At 41.2% G+C, this 24,813-nt stretch overlaps 1 protein-coding gene across 3 annotated transcripts; it reads right to left on the bottom strand.

Moving 5' to 3' along the window:
* Window positions 1–1,230: 1,230 nt before the first annotated feature.
* dnah10 (dynein axonemal heavy chain 10) lies at window positions 1,231–24,191 on the bottom strand. Of its 3 annotated transcripts, none has more exons than XM_028414805.1 (78): window positions 23,649–24,187; window positions 23,271–23,359; window positions 23,068–23,176; window positions 22,860–22,975; window positions 22,394–22,571; window positions 22,042–22,199; window positions 21,778–21,882; window positions 21,358–21,548; window positions 21,054–21,252; window positions 20,317–20,511; window positions 19,986–20,156; window positions 19,669–19,845; window positions 19,424–19,582; window positions 19,175–19,338; window positions 18,930–19,081; window positions 18,657–18,821; window positions 18,368–18,575; window positions 18,093–18,249; window positions 17,517–17,996; window positions 17,273–17,431; window positions 17,070–17,186; window positions 16,844–16,946; window positions 16,576–16,754; window positions 16,275–16,486; window positions 16,014–16,170; window positions 15,687–15,920; window positions 15,483–15,605; window positions 15,173–15,406; window positions 14,870–15,093; window positions 14,507–14,776; window positions 14,234–14,417; window positions 13,997–14,131; window positions 13,764–13,916; window positions 13,481–13,669; window positions 13,053–13,199; window positions 12,751–12,942; window positions 12,537–12,655; window positions 12,303–12,461; window positions 12,085–12,220; window positions 11,868–11,990; window positions 11,630–11,761; window positions 11,321–11,537; window positions 10,976–11,095; window positions 10,720–10,865; window positions 10,486–10,638; window positions 10,134–10,394; window positions 9,865–10,037; window positions 9,686–9,779; window positions 9,426–9,593; window positions 9,139–9,327; window positions 8,820–8,991; window positions 8,538–8,741; window positions 8,381–8,461; window positions 8,096–8,293; window positions 7,850–8,011; window positions 7,601–7,775; window positions 7,222–7,403; window positions 6,956–7,092; window positions 6,653–6,870; window positions 6,336–6,557; window positions 6,097–6,244; window positions 5,686–5,965; window positions 5,366–5,595; window positions 5,003–5,276; window positions 4,815–4,919; window positions 4,565–4,719; window positions 4,330–4,484; window positions 3,916–4,090; window positions 3,627–3,827; window positions 3,220–3,429; window positions 3,018–3,113; window positions 2,755–2,926; window positions 2,542–2,673; window positions 2,210–2,421; window positions 1,965–2,132; window positions 1,693–1,873; window positions 1,472–1,617; window positions 1,231–1,385 (listed from the first exon to the last, which is right to left on the bottom strand). In XM_028414805.1, the coding sequence occupies exons 1-78, from the start codon at window positions 23,866–23,868 to the stop codon at window positions 1,239–1,241; spliced, it is 13,533 nt and encodes a 4,510-aa protein (XP_028270606.1). In that variant the 5' UTR covers window positions 23,869–24,187; the 3' UTR covers window positions 1,231–1,238. The 3 variants fall into 3 exon arrangements, 2 of the variants coding, with proteins under 2 accessions (XP_028270606.1, XP_028270605.1); XM_028414804.1 differs by having other exon boundaries at window positions 21,652–21,882; XR_003671276.1 differs by lacking the exons at window positions 1,231–1,385; window positions 1,472–1,617; window positions 1,693–1,873; ... (7 more) ...; window positions 3,916–4,090; window positions 4,330–4,484 and having other exon boundaries at window positions 4,590–4,719; window positions 5,154–5,276; window positions 21,652–21,882; window positions 23,649–24,191.
* Window positions 24,192–24,813: the final 622 nt, after the last annotated feature.

Genomic DNA, 24,813 nt, shown 5'->3' on the forward strand with positions numbered 1-24,813 from the left:
CCCTTTGTATATAGTCTGTGTCTTCCCCTTTGTCTTTGCTAGTTCGTCTCGTCTGGTGTAGGGTTTGTTTCCGTCCATGTCTCGTCCATGCCATGCCATGCTTTGATCCTCGCCTTCGATGCCATGTATTTCTGCCTGACCTCAGCGTACTCCAGGTAGAAGCCTTGTTCATGCCTTGTTTTTTGTTCTTGCTTTTTTTCGCCATGTGCCTGTTTTTCTTAATCTAGTTTTGTCACGCTAAGTGTGATTTTTAGTTTGTTACTTTGTACTTTTCCTCTGACCACACTGAGTGAGGTTTTTGGTTTTTGCATTGTTTTGCCCTCCTGGCTTTAAATAAAGACTCTTGAACTTTGAACCGCTCTGCGTTTTGCACCTGTGTCCACTCCTCTGACAAAACCCTGACACTTTCTGCTTCTGAATGAGCTGCTTTATTTTTTGTCAGCTCTTCAAGTCAAGGTCTTTATTAAACAACTCACTATTCTTTGTCTCCGGTGTTTGGTCATAAACATGTCTTGATCTTTGCTGTGTATATTGGTTGTGGGCCAGTCCAACCTCTACCATCATTTTTGGCTACACAATCTGAACAGTCCAAAAGTTTATTTAACCAGCACAGCCACACTCTCACCGCTGAGGTTACATGATCTATGCTGCATGCATCATTCCTCAAAACTGCTTTTATTTCTGCGTGTCTCTGACCTCACTGCTGCACCAGCTGCCAGGTCCTCCAGGCCGTCTAGTTTTTAGAGGAAACTTCACCTGCTTTGGCATGCTGACCTCAGCAGCCTCAATTACTCAGAGCCAAATTAGATCTGTTTGTTAAATGTTATGATAAAACACACAGTGCTTCCTGCCGTGCAGAGAGAGGCTGAAAAGAGATACTTGGGTGGAAAATTTCAGAAGCCTTTGGTCATTGTTACATTTTCCACGGTATGCAGCAGCTTTTGTAGCATGTACACAAATCTGGCCATATATAATCAGATGAGTAGTGAATGTTCATTCATCATAAAATAGACATTTAGGCCTAAAAGATGCTGACACGGTCTCTCAGTGCAGCAGCACGACTGGACTGAAGACTCAGGTATTGTTGTATGCTGCTATCTAGTGACAAAACACTTAACTCAAAATAATTACATTTAAATGAATTTCTTGTGAATTTATTTTTGTAACTGTGCAATTTATTAGTTTTCATATAAGTAAATACTAATAGCTAACCAGCTCAGTGAGGCTGAGAGTTGTCTTCAGTCTGTGTTAAGGCACAAACAAACTCCTTCAAGTACCCAGTGGGAGATGTGCATGGTGGTAGACAGATCAGCCTCAAATACCAACCCCACACCCATAGCACTTCTCCGAGCAGATGTGGTGTACACTGGTGTCCGCAGTGTATTCTGAGGTACAAAACACAACAGTTAGAAAATAACATTCACACAGATAACACTTAATTTGAACGTGATTAGTGTCTGTTTTTTCACACCTGTAACCTAAGGCGGCGCGCATCTATAGGGATGACTTTCAGAATGGGTAGGTCAACAACTAAAATCTTTGGTTTGCTCTTTACTAGGCATGCCTTCTCTATGTCCCAGTCCGCTCCCTCCAGATAGAGGCCAGACACATAGCAGCCTGCAGGAAGTAACATTGTCAGTCTTTAGAACTAATCATGGATCGTGCCTCTAATAATGAGTGTCATGGAATTACCCTGTCGGGGTCTGTCACTGATTTCATCCTCACTGCGGTATTGGGTCACTTCTGTGTACAGTGTGGAAAGATCCAGGGGCCAGCCGTTTTTTCTGCATGCTGCTTGAACCAGAGCAGTGAGGTAAGACTCAGGCACATGGAGTCCAGATAACCACATAACTTTTGGTTCTCCGTCATCCACCTGGTTGACAGAAAACACACAGATGACACACAAGGTCTACTAATCTGCCCAAAGGCTATATTCTGTGCACTGTATGTATGACCATCCTTACCCAACTCCTATACTGTTCATAACGCCTCTTGAAATGGCTTATCCAGTTCCCAAGGGACTTAAGAGTATCAGGTGCCAACTTCTTCCAAATAGCAGGGATGTGACCATTAAAAAGGGCCCGAGCAACCTCATCCAGCTCACTACTCATACCCACCTCACCAGCCAATGCCTAGGGAGACAAAAGAAGCACAGTTTAAATCTATGGTAATGCACAAAGATGCCTGCATATGGTATCTTTCTTCTCACCCTCTGCAGCTCAGCCAGCGAGAGGTTCATGCGGACCACCAGTTTATTGAAGCGCTCTAGCTCTTGAAGGAGAACTACTGCGGTAGGAGAAATGTCCATGCCAAACTTTGCTCGGATCACATCCATATCAAATAACTCAGGTAGCTTCTTCTGAATATCCTGCGCCACCTGGCTGATAAATTCTTCCCTACTGATGCTTCCAGCAGACTCCCCTGAGGCAGGAGAAAGCACATAAAGGCCAACAGGGATTAAAGTTATGCTCTTCAACTCTCTCAATGAGCAGAAATGACAGAATTCTTTGTGCCAGACACACAGAAATATGCTAATCCCACCTGTCTGAGGCTGAAGGTCTATTAGATGAGTCCACATCTCTTTAACTGCTTGTGTGTAATATCCTATCTGTGCATTGGAATGAAGACCCATCACTTCTGGCGTGTTTGCGAGTGGCATGGAATCAATCTCCTCTGTAACACATAACAGGGTAGAGCCATGAGTCAAAACATAAAATTAAAGCAAAAATAATGTATGTAATGAGAAGAACTGACCAACAAATTTGATCTTTTTTACAGTTTTGGGGATTTTGTAAGCAAATTCTTTGCTGCTGAAGAAGTGGAACCTCCGGAAGGTGTCAAAGAGAAAGTCCCCAAGGTACTCATCCATGTAGACAGTCAGGATCCTGCGGTCAAAGCTATCTATTGCTCGCCCACCATACATCACCTAGTAAAACAGACACATTAAACTTGTAACAATGGCAAATATAACAACAGGTGTGTGGTTTACATTACATTATATATCAGTTTAGTCTCACCTCCCCAATGAGGTATTTAAGACTTCTCCATGGTATGTTACCATCTCCTTGGTTGTGAGCTTTAGTCAAGTAGGTGTTCAGGATCTCCATGCACACCTATTGAGCACAAGTACATACATTAACCACAGGAAATAGATGTAGAAGAATAAAAAAGGTTGAAAATTAATTATTCCCAACAGCACTAGACTCATGCACCACTTACAAAAAAGTCAGACTCGCTGAAATCACAAGCAACGTTCCAGCCAATCTTTCCGTACTTCCGCCTCTCTTGCACCACAGCATGGAAGAAGGCCAGCACATACACCAGGCTGGGGAATACAGGGTGTGAACACGTCGTCAAGCTCTCTTGGGAGATTTTAGAGTATGTGGCTCTTATGTTCAGCTTGAGACTGCTGGGAGGCTCTGTCACCACCTGCACACAATATTAACAATGAAATCCCTTGTTATTACTGGAATACCTTTGCTCTTTTAAAACCTGCATTTGTAAATATGGTAAAAACTTGACATACAGTATACTGGCATAATATTGTACAGGAAACGCATTTAACATTTGTGCCCATACTATGCATGAAATAAAAATTGCAGAAGCTGAGGAAAACATGTTTTTACCTTTAGAGACTTTTGCAGTATGCCAATGGGGAAATCTTGAATGGGATTGGTGGTGATCCACAAGCGGAAGTTGGGATTGGGCTTGGTGATTTTCTCTAAAGCCTTCTCCAGCTCCTTTAGCCACTTCACCAGCAGATGGCAGTTCTGCAGCATCAACCACTGACCATGAGCCACAGCCTTGTCCAGCAACTCTAGCGCAACCTTTGTCACAGAGACAGAAGATAATTACTTCAACTGCTTCACTTTTAATGTTAAATGTTAAATTACATGGACAAGGAGGATTTGGCACCTTCTCTTGGCCTTGGCCCATTGCAAGGAACTTGAACTTGCTGCCTGTCCTATCTGCTAACTTCATGAGGTCACTGGCTGGGTCAAAGCCAGGGCTCAGAATGAAGACAATGGGGGAGAAAGGAGTGCTCTGTTCATAAATGGCATCATAGCTGATCACAGGTGGCTGCACATATCTGAGCAGAAACAGAAGCAAACACGGAGACACAGAAATTGACTTCTTTCTATATATCTTTCCACTTACACAGTGGTGTACTATGTACAAACATAGGGTGTGTATATACAAGTCTGTGCAAAAGGTTTAGGTACTTTTTAGATTTATTACTACATTTATTACTACAACATGTAGACACACCGTATATGGTACCGGTATATGGTTTTAAATGCATAGAATGCATTTAAGACACAGACTCACCTGTCTCCCATGATAACAGTGACAAAGTTAGTCATAGCTCTGTAGACTCTATCAACGCGGAAGCAGCGTAGCAGCAGCAGCTTCTGGAAGTTTGTTAGACTCTCCTGGTATTTTAAGGGAAACAGAGCCTCTTCTGGGGCATCTAGGTCATACCACTAAAGAGAAAACAAAAGAAATAACTCTCTGCCGATTAAGTGGCAGCTGTGCAGTAAATTCTGTCATCATGATCACTTACATCTTTCCAGTCAGCAGAATTTTTCTCAATGTCATCAGGCAGAGAGTCAAACTGGGCCGGAAAGAGCTCAGCAAGTTTTGTTATGTCCTCCCAGCACTGATCCTGAAGCCAGTCACACAGCTTTTTGCGTTTGCTTTTTTCCAGGGATAGATTACCTTTACACAAAAGGTGGAAAAACATGTAAATATGTTATCTTTGACCGTTGTATTATAACAGTAAACCAATTTAATTTAAGAAGGTTTCGAGTCACCCTTAATGAAGAATTCCAGCTCCTCCTGAGGAACCCTTCCTTCTGCCTGCTCAATCTTGATGGTCATGTTAAAGGAAAAGAGCAGCTTGTGTTTCTCGAACAGCCCTGTGGACATGCAATTAGTGAATTGGCAAAGTCATTCTCAAAATTTTCCCATTCAGTCTATTATGCTATCCTGATGACTTTACCTGTGCAGCCATAGTTATAAACATTGTATGTCAGAGTGTCCATGATGTTTGTCAGTCTTTTGTGAATGTCAGTGTGAGGCTGAGATTTTCGCAGTGTTAAGTCGAACACCTCCAGGTAGGATGCTAGTGAGTACTGGTACATGCTGTTTACCAGAGCCATCTCTGTCAGCACAAAGAACAGGATAGCACCGCGCTTGGCTGCAGGCCGGTATCCATCTCTGAGTGTATCAATGTCCATGGATGTCTTTTCAGCCAAAATCAGTTTCTCAAATACCTAATGATTACAAAAATCAAACAAGAAAAAAGGGTTAGTGAGCTAAGTACAATGCTGTTCTACCACATACTCGCCTTAGCCAAACTGACCTCACTGGCTTTTGTCTTGGTTTCCTCCAATGTGTGAATAAGCTCAGTGTTATCCAACATGTTGCCTGTAGATGTGGCCAGCTCTCTGAGTAGTGAGTCCCCAAGGTTCTTCAGCAACTTCTTATTGTCACTTGTCTCTTGAATCAAACGCTTACGCTGCTCCTCCAGCTCCTTCTTCTCAAAGCCCATGATAACACTCAGCAGCTGGTCCTCCAGACCCTTCAGGGTCACTGTATATTACATAGATGCAATAAATGGTAAGTAGCAAATAAAAATATCCCTGCTGCTGTTCAAAGATGCAGTTACAATGACAATCTTACCAGTATAGTTAATGACCATGGCTTTTCCAAAGACAGACGGAGAATATTTGGGGTTAGCCAATTTGGTGTTGAGGTACAGTTTAAAGTTGGGATCGTAGTCCACCTCCTTGTCACCTAGGATGATGACCTGCCTGCCCTCTGGTCCTTTCACATTCTTCTCCAGGACATTGTCAATAACTGGATCAATGTATTCATCCACATCTTGAAAAAGGAATGGGAAGCCATATTTGACGGCCATCTCTAAGTGTTTCAGGAAGTCTGGATCATTGAAAGATGATATCTGTTGCAAAAAGATGATCACAAATTCCAAATCTCAGCATTATTCCATTGTGTCCATTCTGGGGCTGTTTGCAGTAGAAGACCACCTAATGTATTTATTATTATGATATTTTTAATATAAAAAGTTGTTACCTTGAGGTTATTGTTTTCTTCTTTCTTCTTAATCCAGTTGAGGGCTTGCTGTTGAGGGTCAATACACATGGGAAACCGACTCCCTCTGGTTGTTAGGATGCCATTCTGCACAGACAACTCATCTGGAGGCAAACCCTCTGAGCCCCATCTGTAAAACCAGGATTTTAATCAAATCTTTTTCATATGGTATGTATGTCATGTCTGTCAAGACCAAGAAATACTGTACACACACTTCTCACCTGCTGATTTCAACCTCATCAGTTAGAAGGTTTTCCACTTTGAATGGCTGGCTCAAGGGGATACCTCTCTTCTGCACATCCTGAACCCATATTTGATAAACCATTTCATTTCTGAACTCCCAGCTGAAAGCCCCTTCATAGCTCAGAAAAGCAGCAGAAATCAGGCAGTCACCCAGGAGACGCACACGCTGCTGCTTCAGCTCGTCCAAATCTTTAGTCCACCTGAATTGAGACAAATGATAAAACAGGATGGAAAAGAGTGGCAGAAAGGTTTAGGTTTGGGTAGGCACATAGCTTTATGTCTTTATTAACCTCACCGTTCATTTTCAGAGCTTAGGCCAGAGATAAGTTTGTCAGCAGCAATCAGCCTGCGCTCCATGAGCTCCGCTTCATCCTGAAGCAGCTGTTTCTCAAGAATTGCAGAATGGTACTTTTCTCCGAGGGTCTGCAGCTCTTTCTGGATATTGTTCAGCTCACTCTGAATGCACTCCAGCTCGTGTTTACTCTGAAAGAAGTTTTTCTCAAGGCGTGCCACCTAAATAGAATAATACAATGGTTATGTGATAATTTGTTTTTTCAAACAGATTATAGTGTAGTAGTACTACATAAACATACAGTACCTTCTCTCTCTTGGGTTTTATCTCCCTGGCAACATCACAGAAACCTATGATAGCATCAACAAACTTAAACATTCCTGAGCCGGCCTTACTGATGGCTTTCATCTCCTCATAGGTGGTCTGAAGGTTCTTTATGAAGCCTAACCAGGGGAGATGATAGAGGAAACAATTGGATACTTGGAAAATGCAAATTCCGCTCTCACAGAGTATATGTATTATTAGTTGCTGTCTTAAAAGTTAGGTATCCATGCTTCATAAAGTCAATTAACCTTTGACAGTCCTCAGCTGGTTGTTATTTATGGCATTACAGTCCATCTCCATCAGTGAGCGCAAGAAGTTAGTTTCTGACATCATCCCCTTGGCAACCTGCCAGCTGATTTCTTTATAGCCACGCAACACCAGGATGCACTCACAGACCACCTGTACCTGTTTGGGTGGTTTGGCAAAAGATCTGCAGAAAGACAAGAAGGAAAAAACACAAAATTATTAAAGCATTGGTTTATCTCTGTTTGTAAACACAACAACAGAATTCTTGACCGAGCTTTCTAGAATGTAAATCCATAACAAAATTGTTATGAGGCATTTAACTCAGTTCATCTAATTTCTCAGCCTGGATAAACATGAAGATGTAAGTGTGGATAGACTTACCGAATCTCTGTGACATCAGAATTATTCAGGTCTTGCAGGGCCATGCGGGCTGACTCTAATGCTGGCAGAGCTTCAGCCAGGGAACTTTCAGCTTCTTCTTTCTCAACAGCCAAGACTTTATTCTGCTCTTCAATCTCTTTGGCTTTTTCTTCTGCCAGGGTCTTTTTCTCTTTAGCTATATAGAAAAAAGTACTGATAAGTGACCTGTTGTTATGTTTATTAGAACCACAGATGATGGTTATCACTGACCTATGCTTGTGTTTGTGGTAATCTCATCAAGCAGAGCTTCACAAGCTGTGGACTTTTCAGCTAGGACAACCTTCTGATCTGCTAACTTGAGATTTAGGTCGGCCAGCTGCTCATTGGCTTCCTTGAGTTTATCCAAACCTCCCTCTAGACGTTTACATTGAGCTAAAACAAGAGAATAAATCTGCATTTTTGTAAATGATCAAAAAGATCCTTATGTAGAACAGTCATACAAACAGATCTTCTTACCTAGAATAAACTGGTCCTTTTCTTCTAAGAGATTAGAATAGGTGCTAATAAAGTCTAAGTAGTTCTTTGGAGTGACGTAGTTGCAACGTCTGAGCTTTTGCTGGAATAGCTTGCTGTATTGTCCCACAAAGCTATGGACCATGCAAACAAGATCTATAACTGCATCGGAGTGTGCCTGAGGAATCATGGGATTTTCACCTAAAGAGAAAAATGTAAAAATAGACTACATTTAGTAAAGAAAAATAGCTGTCTGAAAAGTAAACATTTATGCATGTAATTACGTACCAAGGAAAGACTGAGCCACTGCTAGTAATGCCTGTGGAGGCCATGGCATGAACCAGTCTATCACAGTGTTGTTCATAAGTCCTGAGAGAAAAAAAGCACCCACTGTTAGTAATACAAAAATGATAAGAACTGAGTCATGTAAGAACACATATTTCACCTGGGAAGTTCCCACAACGTGTCCTTAGGGTGTCTCCCACTGGAGACATGCCTAATACAATGTGCAGGTTGTTGGCACTCTTGTTGACAAAGTACTGCCACACACTGTCTTTAGAAGGACCGGCTCCACTCTTAAGAGCCTCTTCACGGAGCTGGTTTAGAACTGACTCCTTCTCATCATCAGCGAACAATGCAGGAACAATGCCTGTCAAGACAGTGCATGATCAGCATGATCAGAGCTCAGCTGTAGCTTTTAAGATGTATACCACCTGAAGTATCCAACCTGAAGTGAGCATATTGTTAATGAGTTCCAGGAAGCCCTCCTCGGCAACATGAGCATCAGTAAAGAGGAACACTGTCTTCTTATTTTCAATGCCCAGCTTCAAGTACAGTGTTTTCAGGTCTTCACGGAGGTTGGTCTCACTGTATCCTCTGCAGAGTGTTATCTCAAACACCTGAGACAGGCATATTCAACAGATTCAAACACTTTCTTGATCTGTGCTTTAAATGTAATTTTAAATAGCTTTATATTATATCCATAAACTTAATGAAAACAAAAAAGCTCAATGCCGGTCTTCATACCAGCCATGTGTTTAACAAACCTCACAGCCAGCAGTGAATGCAGCAAGCTTGGTGAGGGACTGCTTTCCAGAGCCCCCCACACCAACAAGCAGTGCGTGTCCACGATCAATGCGAATGATGCGGTGGATCCGCGTCAGATGTTCCAGAGCATCATCAAACAGCACTAGGTTCATCTTTGAGTTTGTCTCATTGTATTCCTCTAGAATTTGCTGGAGAATGAAGTAGTCATCTTTCAAAATGCAGAATATGTGTCTAAAACTATTTCTCTATGAATGTGCTATTGCATTCCCAACAGTACTGTAGGTACCTGAAACATGGCTTTTGAAGATTCATAGTCCTGGATGTCATCATAGTCCCTTGGTTCATTTTCACTGAGGGCTGTTCTGTAGTCTCCAAAAAGAATGGGGTCTCTCATGACTGCCTCCATGTTAGACTTGAAATGCTCTTCAACCAGGTTCTTTATGTACCCTTGAACCTGATGGCAAACAACACTTGTACAATTAAAACTGTGGCATTTTGTGTCAACATTTACAGCACATATGTAGTACTAATTTTGGTAATAATTACCAAAGCTTTGTCAGTTTCATCAATGAGTCTATCATGGAAGATTCTCAGGCACTCATTTCTCCAGACACGCACAAACTGGGTGACACTCACAAACCTTGAAAAGGAAAATCAGGGACAACAAAAAAAATTACAAACGTCAAACTGCAATCTGACAATAAGTTTCCTCTACTAAATCAAACCTTTCAGGTTTGGTGAAGGTCAGTCCGTTGTAGACTCTTGATAGGTCTCTCAGGTTAAAGACATAATGGAACTTAGAGGGAGTGGGTGGCAGATCTTTGATGATACAGTTGTAGAGTTCCAGTGTGCAGAGGGTGACTTCATCACAAATCTTCCGTATTGCATCGTCAAATTTCTAAAATGTTTAGTACGTTTATTTTTGAAGGTTATTATCCAAGTGATATAGATGGTTTACATTTTAATGTGATTTATGTGTGAGGAAGATACTTACCTTGGTGTGCCCTTTGATAATGGAAGCATAGATAAGATGGAGGGACTCCCTTGAAGGAAAGGGGATGCTGAAGACACTGAAGAGCGAAATGAAGCGAGGATCCACCTCATTCCTTCCACCTCCTGCCTTTCCCATAGCAGCAACAAAGCCCAGGTCCTTTAGGATTTTGTAGTTAAGCTCCTTTTCTCTGTCATATATTCCTCCCCGGTCCAAAAGCAGCTTCAGGAGCGCAATAGGCTGTTGTGTGCCGTAACTATCCACCTAACAAGTGTATTAAATATTAAACGTCCACAAGTGCTTCTACTCACCACAGTAAGAGAAATAAGAATTTGGTTGAATTTGATGCAGGTACCTTTGGCATATTCAAGTCATCTATAAATACCAGCAGCTGCTTCCCCATAGGAGGGCTGTAGGTCCCTTTGGTCCTTTTCTCCACATTAGCTTCCAAGTTTCTCTGCAGGTCCAGTGAAGTTGTTCTGGATGACAAGTTGATGATCAGAGTGATCTAACAAAGAAAAACGAAAACCGTTTAAACTCAAGCTGCACAAGAAATGTACATATAATCATGGTAAGGTGCTGAAATTACCTTTGTGTCTGCATCAACGTTCTTCAGGAAGTTATGAATGGTGGCAGTCTTGGATGTTCCAGACTCTCCAACCAGTAGGACAGGGTTTTTTATTTTCACCATCTGTTCCAGGATCCAGCTAGCCCTTGTGGTGTCAACAGTCGGAACTAAAGCGATGACAGATCATGAGTGAATTAAGGCCAAAAGGTTTCCTTATTTATGATTTGCCACTTTATTTGTCCTTTTTGATTTCGTAGCTCTCAGAAATAACCCTTACCCAGGATATCAGCAAATTTCATTTCAGGGTTGTGAATGTATGTGGCGACCAGGGAACTCCAAGGAACCCACTTCTCCTGTGTTCCATCAAAATGGAAATCATACAGCATTGGAAGGTATCCTGTATGGATGACATCCTTTTGTTAATAATTTAAGATTTACACTTACTAAGAATATACCATAATAAGTGAACTTTTTAAAGTAGGTTTGGCTTAACCATAATAGTTACTTATTTGATTCAAACTTAAAGGAGTCTAACACACATATAAACTGAACATAAAGGGTTGTAATTTTTGTGTGCAGGTTAACATTATAATAAACTAAAGAAAAAATGATCCTTTTTTACCTGGTATCTCGCCAGGCCCAGCCAAGGCTTTCTCATCATGCACTGTAGTTAAGCAGGAAAGATTTTTGATGAACTCATCAAACCTGATCCTGCCACTTTCTAGTAATGAAGCCCCAAGTGAGCAATACAAAGCCTCCAGAAAGTAGCACTCCATGACTTCATCACTGCTGCTCTCACTCTCTAGCAGCGCATCGAGCGTCAAACACAGCTGAATCACCTGAACACATCAGCAAAACATGCACAATTAATTCCTGGAGCTCCACAAATTAAATTTATTCTGGTTAATACAACAAAACCACACCAACTTACCATATTAAGATCTGTCTGAGGGACAACAGTCTTCAGTTTCTGAACTTGTTTGCCATTAACAATACCATCCACAATCATTTCAATGGAGCTGTGCACATATTTCTCAAACAGTCTGTTGAGCACTTTTTGTTCCTGGAAAACACAAAGACTTATATCAAGATATCATTAATGTTTTAAAAGTATTATACATTTATAAACAAGTAAAATGATTAATTCTTGATTCATTTTTTACTTATACCTTTTCAGGTCTGCCGTTCACCCATTTCTGCCAGTATGGAAGATATCGCAGATTTTTAGGGTCAACAAAAACCATCCCACAGCGGGAAACAGTGGCAGGGGAAGCATACTGCAAATCTCCAACCTACAACAGCAATGTTTTATACAATATACTCTTAAATTTGCTGTGCACAAAACAGTAGAGAACTTCTAACAACAAAATTAGAATTCAGACACACCTCAAAAAGAAGGGCACAGTGGCTCTGTAAACGGATACGTTCTCCATTGGCCAGAGTGAGGAGCCTATTGTCATCCATCACTGAGTTCATGTTTTCTACCCACAGAGCATCCACATCCCCATCAAACAGGATGTACCTGTGAGTCAAAGACTATGTCTTCATATAGTGTTTCAACTATAAAAACTTCCTTTTCTCAGTGTTTTGTTTTTACTTGTTACCTCCGCTCTTGTTTCTCTGTAGGTTTGTTGACATCACGGAAGATTTTGGATAAGATTCCATCGGTCCAGTCTCGAGTGTCAGGGTCCAAAATTCCATAAAGTTCATTGACTGTTATGGCTTTTGGGTTCAGGCAATATAGCTTTGTTTGTAATCCCAATCTGATCATGAGATAAAATAAAGGTTAACCTTTGTCCACAGAAAATATCAGGAAGGTGAAGGAAACTGACACTGACTTGGTCTGTGCTTTACATAATGTTTTGATCACAACCGATTTTCCTCCGCCTGTTGGGCCCACAACCATAGTAGTGTGCCTGGTCATCATTGTCTCATACATCTGCACCACCTTATCCACCTAAGCCCACAAATGGCATAAAGACTGTGTGAGTATGGTATAGCAGAAAGTGAAACTACAATAGTGTAAAAACTCCTGCTGATCAAGCCTAAGACCTGGTTAGGTAGTAGGATGTATTTGTTTTCTTGCAGAATGTATTCCACAGCATCATTGAAGTTTGGATATCGAACACGGGGACAGTCCAACCCAGGAAAAAGGTCCGCGATCAGGCCAAGGAACAGAGGGACATCTTCAGCCACAAACTTTGGCAGGTTCATGTCCCTAAGCGCACGCATCAACACCAAATCCTGTGGAAAAAAGACACAGAAATACATACCAAACCACACACCAATACCTTATTTTCTGAGTGTGGGCAGTTGCACTGTTTGACAAGAAACAATTTAAGTTTCGTCTCTACCTCATTGAGGTGTGGTGAACCTCTCTTCAGCTCTCCTGCCATCACTAGGACGGACTTCAGAGCTCGCAGGCCGAAGTCATAATGAGACTGTTTTGATAGCTGCTCCCGAGCCAGCTTATATAGTACTGTCATCTTCTTTGACAGCACCTGAAAGGATAAAAAGTAAAAAAGTCATTCAGTGCTTAAAAAAGCAGAAATCATTTAATGTAAGCCACATAATCATTGCATTTCCATACAACCTAAGAACCCTAGTATAAAAGAAGAGCCTGATAATAATGAATGTTTAGGGCTCATGTCAGTTTTTGGGGGAGTAAATATATGTATTCACACACTATACATCTTCTATAGTAAGGTTTGCAAACATCAAACATTTGTCAATACACTGGATATGCTGTAATATAGGTTGGCTTTGTCATTGTACATCTCACCTTGGCCATTAAGAAGCCCTCAGAGAAGAGCATAATCTCACTGATCTGCTGCAGGTCAGGCACAACAGCCACAACAGGCCTGAAAAGAGCTTTGACTGACTCTGGCAGCTCTGTACGTCCTGCATATCCAGGATTCATAGTGATGAATATCCCCATGCGGTCATCCAAGCTGATCTCCTGCCCTTCAAACTGGTGTGCATAATGAGAAGGAGGTCATTTAATACGATTCTGCCACATTTATACAAAAGAATAAAAATCATAGAAATGAACAATACAGACTTACTTGAAACCTTTTGCAGTGTAAAATAAGAGCATTACGGATTGTCTGGATTTGTGAGGAGATAACTGACAACACTGAGGCATCAATACGATTGAACTCGTCAAAGCAGCCCCATGCTCCACACTGGGCGAGGCCAGAGAAGATCTTGCCCACAGCCTGCACACAAACAGGAAAGCTAGCATCAGTTTACAATGCTGTATTTTGCAGTACAGAAGTAGATAAGATATTTGTCTTACCATGTAGTCCATTCCCTCACTGCAGTTTGTTACCATACAGAGGAGTCCTAAAGCCTTAGCCAGATCTTTGGTGGTCTCTGTCTTCCCTGTTCCAGCTGGGCCAGCTGGGGCTCCACCTAAATACATAGAGAGTGCCTGGACCACAGACACACACAGATATCCTGCTGTCAGAATAAAGTGACAGGACTTTTTCATATGTGTCTGCTTTGGTGTTACAATGTGCACAGTATCCCTGACCTGCGTGAGGGTGAGGTAGATCCGGTCTGTCAGTGGGGTTATAACCAGTCGACCATTCAACCCCATGTATTCATAGCCATATGAGAATGAAGCACTGCACTGATGCACAAATAGGTTGTCATGTGCCTTGAGCCAGTAGAATCTTAGCTGGCTTTCCCACTCAAATTCTTGTGCGTCCATTATACTGGAAAAAGAATGAAGAGACATATTTACTATATTATAAGTAGGAAACCCTACCACCATATATAAACAGAAAAAAACATCATCCTTTACCTATTCAGTACAAAACTGCGCACAATGTCTCTTGCATGGACATCGACGATAAGCACCGTATTAATCTTTCGCCTGTCATTCTTCTTCATAGGTTGAGTGATGCGAGTTACCAGCTCATCAATATGCTGGTGCTTTTTCTCATCATACTTCTTCAGTGCATCCTTCTCTCCATTCTTCACCTTTTTGAAGACATCCTCTACCTCCCATGTCCACCACACTTGATTCGCAGCCAGAACCATCATGCCTTGGTACAGCAGCATCCAATCCACCCTGGAAAAAAACAGGAACATGGGGAAATCTTTGTTCAATCTATTTGCACACACAGACACTTGTAAAAATCCCTCATACTCATTATACACATACCTACTACTGCCTTCACAGTAGTGGAAGATTGCTTCCTTGGTGATGACCCTATTAGTCTTCCTCATCTCCAGCAGCACCTCCATCATCCACTCCTCCACTCTGCCCTCCACTGGGACGGGCTTCCTCAGCTCCATCACCTCACCTTCAGCAGACACCATTGCTCCAACCACTGTCTTTCCATCAGTTTCCACATCAAATCTCAAAGATGCTATGTTGTCATACATCTTGTGAAACATACAAAAGAAAAAATTCAAAACCAAGTTTCTTCCTCATTCTGTCTCTTCTTCCGTAGTGTCTCATTACCTTGATCATGTGCTCCTGGACACAGGTAGCGTCACTACTCCCCAGAATGCTGAGCAGTTCATCATCTGAGATGAAGAAGAAGCGAGGAAATGCATTGCGCTTGAAATCCAGGTAGTCATTTAGACTCTTCTGGCACCTTGCCACACCATCATTCAGTGCCTGCAGGTCTGATAGCCGGTTGGGAACCAAGCAGCACCGCTTAATGTTTGGGCTCTTCGCTGTGTCACTCATTATCTACACAAAAATAAGGGTGATATTATTTTAATATTGTATAATAACTTGACTAAGACTAGAATATTACAACACTCACTTCTTTAAATCTTGCGTCAATGTTATCAAATTTCTTAGCTTCCTCAGGTAACTGTGAGCGAATGTCTCCGCCAATGAATATGCTCTCCAGGTACATCCATTTTCTTTGTACCTGCAGCCAAACCTGAAAGAAACATTTATTTTCTCAGTAAGAATTTGGTGGAACATTAAAGGTTTCATATAAAATTTGGCCATTTGTACTGACCTCTATGGTTTCACTGATAAGGGACAGATCTTTTTCCCATTGCTGTATGGTGCCAAGGAAGGGTCCAACAAAACGGCTGCCAGCCATGCTCTGCAAGTTCATGATGTCATTGTCCACGTTCAGTAGGATCTCATCCACACCACCCAGAATGCAACCACGTTCCTGGGTGCCTTTAAAGTAAGGCTGTACACTAAATTTCATCTGTTCCCAGGTCTCTACGACCCCTTTCACTCCCTAGAAATAAACACAAATAGACATTCACATTTTGATATTTGTTTCTCGTCAATACCTCACTCTAGTTTAAGAAAAATTAATACTGCCACTTGCCTTTTCAATACTGAGTTCTTTCACTGCAGAGGTGACAATTTCACCTATGACATTAGCATTTTTGTGCAGCTCCATAGCATACATGTTCTCCAGAGTGAAGCTGGAAGTGTCGATCTCAAATTTTGTGCCAGTCCTTTCCATCAGCTCCTTCCAATGTCTGAAATAAAAAATATGTTAATCTTTATTCAACGCTTCATTTAGTCTGGTCATAAAAATAATATTTATATTTAAAATCTCATATCATATCATCTTCAGACTGACCTGTCTCTAAGGGCCTCATTCTTCAAGTCCAGCAGAAGAGGCAGAGACTCTCTAAACTCTTTCATACGTCCTTCGAGGAAGAAGCCCGCAGGCAACGCTCTCACATCTCTGGGCAGCTGCCTCAAGCTTTTGATTAAACCCTCAATTCCATCCTGTAGCAGCTGCACGTCTAAATTCACCCACAGGGTCTGAGACCACTCTGTCTTTGCATCCTTAAAGGAAAAATGGAGAAATGCAGAATTTACTCTAATGTATGCTGAATTAGATTTTTGCGTGTGAATTAACAGCCTCTGCATCCCACCTTATGAGCTTTATATACATCATATATCTGTCTGAGTGCCCTCATGTCCTTCTGAATACTGGCAACTTCTGGGTATGCAGTAACCGGTTGGTCCAGCAGCTTCTCTGCATTAGTTAACTCCTGCCGGCTTGCTACTACCTTGGCAAGGTCTGCCTCATATTTTTCCATAATATCCAGTCCTGCAAAACAAAAAAAGAAAGACCGGTGTTTCCACTACATTTCAACATTTTACATATATTATTGCTCTGGATAAGCACTAAGCAAATACCCTTGTCCAAATCATCTCCCACAGCTCCAGGACCATGCATGTTGAAACTTTCAGCAAAGATGGACAACTCCTGTTTAAACTCTTCAACATTCTCTGTTGTACTCTTTAAATGGGAGATAGAGATAGGAAGATAGGGATAGAGAGGGATAGGAAGTGTAGAATCTGTGTTAAAAAGGCATATTTTTTAACTTCTGTTGAAGCAAATTTTGTGGGCTTGCTGTCTTACCACAGTAAATGATTTCTTCACATCTTTTAGACTACGATCCACACGTCTGGCTTCTGCAAACAGGTCATCCCACATCTGGCCAATTTTCCCTACCAACTCCATTTCATCCTCTCCAACCTATAGCACAACAAGCACAAAAAGGTCAACATAGGAAATATTATCATTTCTGAAGGGAGATGAATTTGACATTTAGCTCATAGTACCTCTGCTTTGTACATGGCCATTGTTCTGTAGCGTTCCTTGATGTCAATGAATTTCATCTCTACATCCAGAGACATGTCCCTGATGTCTGAGATGGTGCTAATGACAGACTTCAGATCTTCAAAAGTGTCAGGACTCTGTTTCAGCTTATCAGAGAGTTGCTGTTAAAATATTCATAGATAAATCACACATTCATACAAAACATATTGATCATGATCTGTACAAACAGTGTAGATTAGTCCATACCATAAGCTCATCTCTTAAATTAAAGAGATCCTCTTTGGCAGCCTTGATGAGGAAGCTGCCTAATGAACTGATCCAGGACTCTGCAATCTCCTGTAGTGTTTGAGCTAGAGGTTCCAGGTTCAGATGGATCGCATGCTCATTTGTAAACAAAGGCTCCAGCATCACTTCTTGCTTGATACGCACAATGAATTGCAGCTTATCATCATACATCACACAGGATGGCTTCTTTGCAGCATACTTTTCATTGACAGTGTTTATGTTCCTTTCCCAAAGAGGACGATAGTGTTTCCAGTGGTTAAGATAACGATCCACAGAGAGGAGAAGCTGCTTGATGGTCTGTGACACTGTCTTGGCGTTCTCATTTATCTGAGGATTTTGCAACACATCACTGCAGAAGCTAAATATCACCCACTCATCTTCACCTTCCACGCGCTGTGGAGGGCACTCAATGCAGGTCCCACGCATCCAACGCACAAATTGCTAAAGAAACAGGGGGACAAAAAATGATCAGCGTTAGATTTCAAAAATATTTTTGTAAAACGCTGATATATATAATAATAATAGGGATGTTTCCACCTTGCTGCTCTCAACACAATCTTTAATACACTGCATGGTCAGCCAGTAGATCTCATTGCTTCGGGGTTGCAACACAACCTTTGGTGCAGACAGGATGACATCGATTTTGAAGTGAGGTGTACTACCCATTAACATCACATTGAAGGCCTGTATGTTTCTATACAAAAGAGATATTGCAGCGCTTGAGTGCAATGTTGCATTATACTTAGAAAATCCAGCTTGATGATGATTACTAATTGCAAGGTAACCGTTGAAGTAAATCATTGTGTTTTTACCTCAGCAGCATCTTTACCAGGGAGTCTAGCACCTTCCGTTCCCAATATGTGCAATACTCAGCCATACAATGGGCTTTGCCACTGCTGGTTTCCATGATCAAATGTTCTGTCTTTGTGATGAGGAATCCAATGTCAGCATACTTCCTAACCAGCACAGCCACAGTCTTGACTCGCTCTTGCTCAATGCATTCAAAGAACTCTTTAACACCTTAAAAACACATGATATTTAGAATAAACTGTTACATGTGCATTTTATATAGAAAAAAATAATATTCTTCTGTAGCCTTACTTGGTAAATCGCTTGATTTATCTGGTACTGAAAATTTAATTAAGTTGGCCGATGCTATGGACTGCAACTTGGCATCAATTTCCTTCTCATTGTTGTGAATCTGACTCACAACTGACTCAAACTTAGAGACAGCCTGAATGGCTTGGCTGATGAAGTCAAAGATCCCTAAAACAAACAAAAAACACACAATGTTAGAAATTAGTTTTACAGACTATATTAATGTAATCAGTCCACAAATGTTCACTCTTCAAATTGCCCCTGTAGAAACAGTACCCAAGGATTTCCAATTGATTCTTATGCATCCGAAATGCATCTCACTGTTGACCTCTTCAATCTGAGGTTTCAGCATAACAAAATGTGTCTCAGTCAGGTTGTCCATCACGGAATGGTAATGGCTGACAAGTTTGTTCAATTGACTGGCATATCTGGAACAAAAGTTGAACTGGGTCAAGTCTGAGATTACAACAATCAGTGCTTTTATGATTTTACATAATTTACAATTAATAGTGAGTCATCACCTGATGAATTCATCCTCTTGAAGAGCGACATTTTGAGCCTGATCTGGGACAAAGTATCCCAGTGTCACAAGTTGTTTTGTCTCAGAAATGAGTTCTTTGAGCTCTGGAGCAAAGTTCACAATAAATTGCACATTCCTCTGTTTTTCTTTAGGTGGTGGGACATCCTAAAAAGGAAAAAAAGAAAGAGAAAGAGAATAAGAATAGTTACTGTATCAGCATTACTTTGTTGCATGAAAATTCATACTTTACCGGCCCTGCTTGGACTGGATTTTCCTTGGCAATCATGACCAACAGGTTTTGTTTCAGTAATCCTGGCAAGATCTGCTTTGTCTGCTGCAACCAACACTCATGCTTCATCACCTCATACTCCTTGATAGTCTGTGCCATGTTCACATACTTGTCCTTGGCCTGAGGAGAATAAAGGAAAAGTTAAGTTTTAACCATTTAAATGTTTATTCTCAACTATTTAGCTGTGCAACGGTGACATAACTCACCAACTTGCCCTCTTCATTCGCCTGCATATCTGGCACTTTGAGGAATGGAAGCATGGTCTTTTTAATGCGATGCAAAAGAGATCGGACCCATCTGATGGCTCCAGCAACAGGAGGCTCATTCTTATCCAGTGGTGGTTTGTCCTTGTTTTCCTCAAAGATTTTGTTGATGCTGTCCACCTACAGCAGCAATAATAAAGGCATGATTCTTCTGTTCAAAATACATTTGTGAATATGACATTTTATTTGTTGCAGTGGAATTTGTTGTTCCTTGAGCTTTGATGGTAGTTAAATTTTAACTTAATTACACAATATAATACCTCTTTGCAGAACTGGGCCAGGATGTTGTTAAAATTTGATTTTAAATGATTGTTGATGGCCTCTCTAAAGCAGATGTGTTTGAATTTCAGGAGCATGTCAAAGGCGGCCGTTGCAGAGCGTAGTGTCTTAAAAGACTGATCAATGAAGCTGATGGCCTCTCCCTCAATAGCCTGAGAGACAAGAAAAAATCAGCTTGATAAAAGAAAAAAACTCACATAAGGCAATGCAGTTATATTGGTTTAAGCCGATGTTAACCTTAAATTATGAACAAATATTTAAATAGATTAAGATATGTTGGTCAGAAACTATAAATAAGTGTCCTGAACATACCTGAACTGAAGCATCGAAGTCTTGCATGATGATTTTCCAGCTACCTCTCTTGTTGATGTCGAAAACATCCATGCCAAACTTCTCAATAGGCAAAACCAGATTCTCCACTCTGCACAGCATTTCATCAATGCGTTTTGGATCACCACTCACACCTTTTAGCTCATGGCCAAAGATGTTATGGAAGTCCTTTAAAATCTGCACAACATAAATGAATTAGTAAAGGATGAGTGTGAATGGATCAGTGGTTATTAAGTTAGGGGTCAGCATTCAGTTCAATTGTTTCTGATAAAGTCTCAAGACATGAGCCCAGAATCTCAAATAGTCAAGAGTGAGCAATGGATTCTAGGAAAGATTCATGATCGAGTAGTTAAAAAAGAGAGGCCCTAAAAAAGCACGGAATAAAAGTCTGTAGCTTGAAATTTGTAGGAGGAGATACATTTGGCAGATGACCCTCGTTGAAGGGCTCTCTCATAGACTCCCATGTTAAAATGACACTGAAATTGCTTAATTTTTTGAAAAAACTTGAAGTTGACTCGGAATGTCCTCAGTGAGATGAACATAACCAATAATTATAAGTTAAGTAGTAAAGTTAATAATCAGTAGTGAAAAATAAATACATAGACAGCACCAGGGTGAGGTGTTCAGTTTTTCCTGGGAGGTTCCTGGCAACCCAGGCATTTAGCATGATGACCAAAAAAAGTTCAGGGTGACCTGGTATGAAGTATATGTACACTGACCTGCAAAACATTGTACAAGTCCTGGCAGCCGGAAGCCACGTAATCAGTCTTCTCAAACAATTTCTTACGATCAAACTCCCAGCGGGGACCCCTGCCGAAGTTTTCAATTTCAGCACGCATTTCAAAGTAGGATGTCTTCCACTGATCCAGAGCCTGCTTCGCTTCTTGCACCAAGGATCTGGCCACTTCTCTGTCACCGCTGTTGAAGAAATAAGTTATGATCAAGCAAAATCTGGGATTTGCAAAATTTACTGTAACTGTTAAATCTACTGATGTTAAAAACTGTGAATGTAACAGCACATACTTGAACAGTGTGCCAACATTAATTCCTAGAGTCACGCGTTCACACAGCTGCCAGGCAATACGCTCCATTAGGGGGACCATGCACTCATTTGTGTTGTAGTGATTAGAGATTAGCCACACTACTTGCAAGCTGTCCATCAGATCTGGGATGGTCTCCCTGATCACACTAAAATTGGCCCCAGAAGCCAGATTCTACAACAGAAAATGGTAGCATTGGTAGGAGTGAAGGAGAAAACTACAATAGTCTTGATAGTATTCAGGTTCATTACAGAGAAAACAGTCCGTCGCAGCTCACCATGAAGTACATTTCCAGTGTCCTGAGGAACTGTAAATTCTCATCAGACACCGAACAGCATGCACTAAGTTCGTCAACTGTTTCTTTCATGGTCTGAATGATGGCTACATCAGCTTTGGTCATCACCTGCAAGATCTTGTCTACCACAGGTTGTTGAACCTGCTCACACAGAACACTCAGGACAGATGTGCGCCCTTGCCAGAGCATTATCTCAGCCATAGGACTGGGACCCTGGAGTAAAAACAAAAGCAAATGTTTCAGTCAGTCTGACGATGTATCCAAATATGATTATTGTTTTTCCTTCCAAATAAATGTATACATATTTCATCAGCCACCACCCAGGTCCTTCGTTGGAAGTATCGATATAGGAGAATAAACAGAAAAACAAACCTCTGGCTTTTTGCTTTGCTGCTCCTCAATAATTGTTGTAATCTGAGTCTGCCAGTTTATAACACACTGCTCCAACTTCTCTACCATTTCTGGATTAGAAACAAGTACATCCACCTCTGGCTCCAGGTCTAGTTCAGGGATGTGTAGTAAAATTTCACCTGTGGTATAAGAACAGAGATTTATTATTAAAACTTATGAAATACATTACAGTCCTTTTGTGGATTTGAAAGCTCAAACTTAGAAAGTGAAACTAAAGACATCAGGAATTCCACCATAAGTAAAATGTATGTTGTCTTAAAATACAGATTACTTATAATACACAAAGACTCTTAGTATACTTAGTAGAACAAACCTTCAAGCTGAAACTGTTGCATTGTTGTGGTGATCATTCCCAATAACTTGTGTGTCCTGTTGAGCAACTCATTGCGTGTTGGGAGTTTCCAAGATGGTCCCACTACAGAAACAGCCTCACTTTGATGACCCGCTCCGGTTTTGGTCATCTGTTCGGCAGTTACCCATGGTATACACACCTGCCAAGGGACACAGTGAAATTATGGAACTATCCTGCTTTGTCCTGTAGTACAGGAGCCTATCCCAGCTATCTATGGGTGAGAGGAGGGGTACACCCTGGACAGGTTGCCAGTCCATCACTCGACAGTGCATACATGCACCCACAGCTACTGGCAATTTAGGCAACCAGGAACCTTCTTGCTAGCCACTGCACCAGCGTGCCTGAATTCTCTGTTCAGTTGTATATAATTGTTGTTAAATGTTTTGGGTTGCTGTTGGCTTTTAAATATTTTTTATATTGTACTTACATGGGTGAGATTCTTTTGCAACACCTGAAGGGGGTCTCCGCTATACATGCCAAAATTCAACAGCATGGGCAGCATGACTTTGGCTTCGTCCATATCCAGCGGTACAGCAACTGCATCTGTAATCAGATCTTGTTTCAGGCATTTGTTCTGCAGACGTTTACATTTATATTACACTGCTACTCTATTTATAATGACACCATCATCTCACCTTTTGTTGTCTTAATAAAGTAGAAGACAGGAGACTTCACAAATTGCTCTGGGTAATGGTTTACTGCTACATGAATGTCAGTGTAATACACCAGTTTAACCTCTCTCCTCTGAAAAAAACACACAAATGGGTTAATTAATCTGTGTTAGCCTATATTAACATATAAAAACGAAAACACTGAAGACGACTGAGTATGATCTCACATCTTCATTTGACTCTCCTGAATCAGAAATTATTTCTTCTCGACTTGGACTAACGGGGGACTCTTGTGGGTCTTCGTCTTTCTTCTTCTCTGTGGCAATAAACACACAGTACAGGATGTTGTTAACATTAAGAAAAATGGCTACAGGAAAACCTATACGTTAAAAAGCAAATAAAAAATTCAATAAAAATATATATATAAAATAGATAGATAGATAGATAGATAGATAGATAGATAGATAGATAGATAGATAGATAGATAGATAGATAGATAGATAGATAGATAGATAGATAGATAGATAGATAGACTTTTACAGACACTGCCTCTGTGACCTCATGTGACAGTATGCTAACACACAAACACTTTAACCAACACTTACCTACAGGAACTTGCACTTCAACTTCTTTTTCTTTTATGGTTTTGAAAAACATAAGTCGCGCTGGTGAGCGTTCATCAGAGGAGGAGTTCAAAAAACGAATAATTTCGTTTTCGCCGTCTCCATCTTTTCGACTGAGTACCTCGTCGAAACGTTCCTCTGCCAATTTAAACGCAGAAGAGACCATTTGTCGGATCCACTCCACTCGCAAATCGTGCGGCATACTGTAAGATTGCCAATTGCATGAAGCCGAACTTCTGTCTCTTTAACGCCACTTAAGGTGTGTAAACCCATCCAAGTATTGTTTGGGGTTCAACAGCTTGGAGTTGCCTTGGAAACCATATCGGGTGACTGATTGGTTGAGAACATCGAGGTCGAGGTAAACACAGTGTTACTTGCTATTTGAACAGTAGGGGCGAGATTACAAAGTTGGCATTTGTCATGCCTCGCTTGCTGAAGTAGTATGTGCCAATCTCAAAGTGGCTCACATGCCTCTGTTTTTATGCAACATGCCATTTTGTTGGAGGATGTTTTGGTGGCATTTAGTGCCCGTTTTGGACTTTATCGCTTTATCGACAGTCTGCTCAAGCACTATATGTACCACTCAGATGGCGTTTGTACCGATGTCTCACTGATGATGTTTTGTGTTGGTGCCATTTAATGCCAGTTTTGGAGTTCATCAGTTTGACAGTCTGTTCTAGCAGCACTGGAGGTTTGAGGAAGTCGCTATATATTCTGTTGCTGTTTTAGTTACGTGCAGCTCCTTGTCTTCCGCTTACAGACTGTACAGACAGTGGCATTCCGCTAAAAACAGCCATATGAGCCACAGAGCTTTACGTACCACTGGAAGATCCATGCTCAGCGGCACATAATATATCAGTGACACATGGTGCTAGAGCAGACTGTCCAACTTATAAATCCCATAACGGGCACTAAATGGCACCAAAACATCCACAAAACTGTGGCATGGAGCAACGAAGCGGCACATACCACTAAAACACCCAGCGCTGACACATCGGTACAAACGCCATATGAGTGGTACATATTGAGCAGACTGTCTAAGCGATAATGTCCAAAACGGGCACTACATGCCACCAAAACATCCCCCAACAAAATGGCATGTTGCATTTAACAGGGGCATGTGAGCCACAGATCGCCACATGCCACT

This window comes from Parambassis ranga, chromosome 9 (assembly GCF_900634625.1).
Source record: "Parambassis ranga chromosome 9, fParRan2.1, whole genome shotgun sequence".
In the NCBI taxonomy this organism is placed as follows: Eukaryota; Metazoa; Chordata; class Actinopteri; family Ambassidae; genus Parambassis; species Parambassis ranga.